At 40.8% G+C, this 5,475-nt stretch overlaps 1 protein-coding gene across 3 annotated transcripts in view; it reads left to right on the forward strand.

Annotated features, from left to right (window-relative positions):
- The window catches only part of abi3bpa (ABI family, member 3 (NESH) binding protein a), a 33,917-nt gene that overhangs the window by 19,707 nt on the left and 8,735 nt on the right, over positions 1-5,475 (forward strand). Inside the window, exons 10-12 of one of the 3 annotated variants that reach the window (XM_020609303.1) lie at positions 1,088-1,276; positions 2,045-2,113; positions 5,382-5,444. In XM_020609303.1, coding sequence (XP_020464959.1) covers positions 1,088-1,276; positions 2,045-2,113; positions 5,382-5,444 — 321 coding nt within the window. The remainder of the gene's footprint in view (positions 1-1,087; positions 1,277-2,044; positions 2,114-5,381; positions 5,445-5,475) is intronic. The other 2 variants (XM_020609304.1, XM_020609305.1) reach the window with 2 other exon arrangements.

The raw sequence follows: 5,475 nt of genomic DNA on the forward strand, positions 1-5,475 counted from the left end.
GTCCACGCCGCGCCCTCTACCAAATCCAAACCCTGTATCTAGGCCCCAACCACGACCTCAACCTGGGCTTCACTTTCAGCCTCACACCAAGACCTACTCTGATCCCACCAAGGTCACCCCAAGACAGGCAGTCTCTACGGGTAAAGACCCTCCTTTTGCCATCAGCAAATTTTAAAAGGGGCATATTGATTTAAATTTGTTGACTTTGTATATGATTTTTTTTTTAAAGAAAACTTGTAAAACTTGTGTAAAAGCCAGATAGTTATTGTAATTGTTGAAATCTGGTTTACAAATTTCACATTTTCTGGCAATTGCAGAGAGTTGCTCAAAATCTCTGCTTGGCATTAATTTTATTTTGAGAAACTCCTTTAAACCATGATTAAATGTTCTCACGTGGTCCAACAAATTTAGAGTTGATATACACTTGCCCTCTAAACTGGGCTGAAAAGAGTTCAGCATTGTCTGACCAAATGTAAAAGTTTAATCTTAATGAATATTATGATCACAACAAACACCCTTTCTAGCTGTACTGATTTAAAATCAACAGTCATCTTATGTTTTAACAAATAAGGGTGGGATATGCCCCCTTTAAAAGTAAAACATATATTCATATACAAATTATCTTAGATAAATAGTGAGTTCTCTTTCACACAGCTCCTAGTCCACCAGACGAGGGCAAGCCTCTACCAACACCTGCCCTGGCTACAGAGAAAGCTGGTAGTTACGATCATGATATGTTTGTCCCATTACCATCTCTGCTTTTTTTGTCAAGCCACGTGGAACCCAGTGCTTTCAGTTCTTCTTCAAACCACTGGATGATGTCACTGCTTCTCCATCTCCATCCTATCACCCTGCACACCCCACACCATCATTATTCCTGCCTCCATGTGTGCCTCTTAATTTCAGCCCACCACAGTCACAACCAGAGCAGTCTGGCTAGCTTTTGATCTCATTTATGCCTACAATATCTGTCATTTCATTCATTGTCCATTTCTCTGTGCTCTGTCATGAATTCCATCTCAGTAAAGCTGTCAAGCTATGAAATGGATCATTCTTAACCTTCCTAATTATCTATCTGCTCACCTAGGTGCCGGCATCCTCAGATCATCTGTCACTGAAGTCCCTTATTCTCCCATTAGCTCATCAGTTCCTCCAGCAGGAAGAAACACCACGATGTCTCGCCCACGGATTCCTCCTCATTCCACTCGTACTGGTGTCAGACCAGTATCACCATCCAAGACCTTCACCTCCTCTCACAGCTCCAGCACACCTGGGGGTAATGGAGTACTCACTTACTGTACTGTACCTTCCTGTCATTCCTCTTCCCAAACAACTACCTCAGGTGATCCTCACACTCTTGTTTGCAGCTGTGCATCTACAGAAGAAAATAAACTTGCTGCTCTTGATTTAAGCACATGATCTATGTTTAAATAGATTCAGTAGACATTTGCACATTTATGCTTCTGCCTTTCTCCTTCTCTCACTCAGTTTTCTGCTTCACCTCCTCTCACAGTCCATATGTTCTCCATTCTCGGCCACGTGTGCTCAGTGTGCCATTCACACCTATACCAAAAGCAGCAGCGGTGTCTCTGGGATCAAGATCATTTACATGATTTACTGTACAGCCCCTCTTGCTGGCTGGGTGGGAAGTCTGGCCAGAGCACTGGCCAGGACACACCACATTTTGCACCAGACATGCCAAGCCAAGCACTGTGCAGACTGTGTAGCCGCTTCAGCCAGTTTCTCTTTTCTTTCTGTCTCTATCTTTTCCTCTCTCAAAAACACACACCCACACTCCTCACATAGTTAAAGAAGAAGAGGGAGTGAGAAATGTCAAGAAATGGAATTGATGTCATGGCAGTTCCATTTTTGAGTCCAGAACATCTGTGAAACCAGGTTAAAAACACAAACAAGTCTCCAGCTTTATTGCCATTGGAAGAAACAGAAAAGGCATTTTTTCCTATTTCACTTTCTTCTTATTTGGTATTAGTATATTTGCCACGGTAACACACAGCATTTTATAATGGACTTTTTCTCCCTCCAGCAGCCGATGGGGTGAGTCATAAGGGCATTGCTCTTCCTAGACCTGTGATGTGGTCCCAAGAGAAATCTGGTAAAGACAAACCAAGATAATCACTATTCAGTGTTCCTCACTCACTAACCTAAGAGGCACTGTTATGTCCCGTCCCACACAGTTCACACTGACCTATGTTTTTGTCACAATCCTCTCATGCTGTGTGATTTTCAACTTCTCTGTCAGTGTAATGTTTTGTGTCTGGTCATGGTCTGTTGTCCAGTACATAGAGTTCCTGCAGCTTATACTTGACTGAGACTGAAGCCGTATACTGTATGATCCAAATTTTGGTATATACCTGTCCTCTCCACATTTAGTCTATAGGTACAGTATATACAGTAGTTTTGTTCTGCTTGTTGTATAGGGTGAATGTGGTTTTCCCTTTTTTTTTTTCGGTCATTGGTTCCATTCTGGTTGGCAAACTCAGTTAATTAAAGTAAGCTTGTGTTCAGACAGTTTCGAAGGTATGAAAAAACACATTCATCTCCATTCATTTCTATGGGGGATTGAGTTCATGGCAGCTGGAACCAGCACCGCAGGAAGGATAAGTTGGATCTGGTACAACTTTTGCCCTACCAGACAGTGACATCATCCAGCAAAGGTGCTGCTTATACAAATCATGTACAGGGGACAGTTGGAATGTGGACATCCACAGGAATTCACTACTATTCACTGTCAGATTTAGGCCACAGTTACAAAGGCACCATAACAAGGCATCGTGTATTTTCATTAGTTAGGGTAGTGGATGTTAAATTGTACAACAACAATACCCCTCACCCCCTGACCAATGTAGCCCCTTGTGTTAAAACAGCAGGGATTGCGTTTTACCACCCTTAGTCTGAACATCTGCTAACTGAATCCATCTCAAGTAGTAATGTAAACTACCTCTCGGTGATGTTTTAATAGTGACACTCTGCTCACTCCTTGTTGTTTGGAGTTGTGAAGAGAGTGTGCTTCAGTCTCATGTCATAGCTGGTGTGTGTTATTCTCAAAACTGGTTTCAGAGGTTTTTCAGAGATTTGCAAGGCTCTGTAGAAGCAGCTTTATAGAAAAGAATTGTTACAGTTCGTTTACCTGCCACCCTGCACACACATCCACGCACAGAGCTCCTTGTCACCTCATTACAAGGGTATAATCTACTCGTAGTTCATATTACTGCTTCCATTAAGTAAATTACATTTAACTACAGTAAAAGGAGCTGCCCAAATATTATATTACTTCCGTACATTCATCCATCCATCCATTATCTATACCACTTATCCTGAAAAGGGTCGCGGGGTGGCTGGAACCAGTCCCAGCTGATGTTGGGCGAGAGGTGGGGTAGACCCCTGGACATGTTGCCAGTCTATCACACGGCACCATTATTACTTCTCATACCAAATACCTCTCTGCAGCTTTGTATTGGTCTCAAAGCTGGTACAGAGCGTACTCTGACAAAACTGTGAACTTAACTATGTATTCAACATTTTTATAGAGTAGCTCTGTTTCACACTGGCATTTCAACTTGAAATTGTTTCAAACCTCTGCTTATAGTGGCAGCTGTTTAATGGGCAGAGTCTGTCCATGAATCCCATCCATGAATCTGAGTGTGTGTTGCAAAGACAACAACCACAGTGATGGAAAACATGTATTTGAGATGGAATATTTTTCTGGACCGAACATAAATCTCTGTGTTTTGGTTACATGTTTTCACGTTCTCACCCTGATGATGAAATTGTCTTGCAGAAACCGGCTCTCACACCACTGCTGCTGTTTTAAATCACAAACCTGAGTCTGAGGCCTTTGGAACATCAGAGGCTCGGGCTGCTTTTTAAGAGGTTTATTGTGAGACAGCCAACAAAACACACCGTAGAAGCTGTAGAATGTTGACCAGATCATATTATATACATTGCAGACATGTTACATATTGTTGACATTATATTATATCACATTACATTACTAAGGCTGTGTTCTGACTTCCTGCCCAGTTAACCATGACATCACTTCTTTGAGCTGTCAGTTCTTCATACTTCGTGTTACCACGTCTTCTGTATTTGCGTGTTTTATGACTGGCATTTAAATTACTTCATCACCATATTGTAACATTATACAGTATATGATAAGCATATGTTTGCCATTAGCTGTCAGTTGTACAGTACTATGTGTGAGTCAGAGGGTCTGTTTGAATGTATTCTCATTGTTATTCATCGAAGAATGTTGGCAGATGTTTCAGTTTGTCTTGATAGTCTCAGTTCTTCTCTGTTGGGAGTAAATTTAAGAGATCTCAGATTTATGCTGACCAGGGGAGGTCAGCTCCAGGGAGGAAGAAACAAATCCAAGATAAATGTTTTTGAGGCCCAAATAAACAGTAAATTTGATTCTTCTCAACCAAATAGCCAAGAATGGATCTCTGAGATAAAAAAAAAGACAAATGGTGAAAGGAGTGGATGTTTTGGAGATTAATCCTTCTCTTAAAATTAATTTTCTCTAAGCAACCAGAATATGAATCATGTAGCAGAAATTTCATGTTCCTTCTCCACCTCCTCTAATATATCACAACAAAGATTTAGGAACATTATGCTGGTTTAACAGTGTTAAATGATGGCAGAACTGTGTTTGACAATTTGTAGCAAAGATGTTTTCATCACAAACACCCGCTCCGCCTTGTGAAAACCTATCCAGCTCTCTAAAGCCAGTTTATTCCTTGCTTGTTCACTGAAGCAGTTTAGAGAGAAACTGATCAGATTTTTATGTTATGTAGCTTGGTTTGTCTTTCTATTTTATGATTAGTTTCCAAGTGCTTTGTTGAAAACTTGGTTGTCAAACTGCATAAGATCCAAAGTTACAGTAATGTTTATAGAACAGAGAATTAAATTGACCTTGCTTGTTCAGAATTTACTAAAGATTTTTAAATTCCTGATATTGTTGGAGGTTCAGGATGAGTGGATTTTGCAAAGGTACATAGTCACATAGTCGAACACTGACGTGGTTATTAGTAGTAACAGACCATGGCGGTGCTTTGTGGGAACATTTCACAAAGTGACTTTTCAGCATTTCATATGCCGTCTGTCCAACTTTTATGTGCTTTATTGTTCCTGTATTTGAACCTTATTTTTCAGCACACAGTATTACTGCAGTCTCCTGCTAAATGTTTCCCTCTTTTTAAATCCATAAACTTGACACTCTTTATCATTGTGGCACTGTTAAAAGAACCAGCAACACTTGTCTTCAGTTTTGTATCTCTTCTTCACTGCTAACCTCCTGTTGTTTTTCTGTTGTTTTGAGGTTTATTCTGAAATGGACTCTTGTTTCTAATCATTCCCTACAGTTCTGCGCCCTGGTATTCCTGTCAACAAGAGCCCCAACCTGGTGGGGAAACCCAGTGACCATGGTGAGGGCAACTGCTGCACCTTATCCTGTAT

Source organism: Monopterus albus, unplaced genomic scaffold (assembly GCF_001952655.1).
Source record: "Monopterus albus unplaced genomic scaffold, M_albus_1.0 scaffold99.1, whole genome shotgun sequence".
Taxonomy (NCBI): Eukaryota; Metazoa; Chordata; class Actinopteri; order Synbranchiformes; family Synbranchidae; genus Monopterus; species Monopterus albus.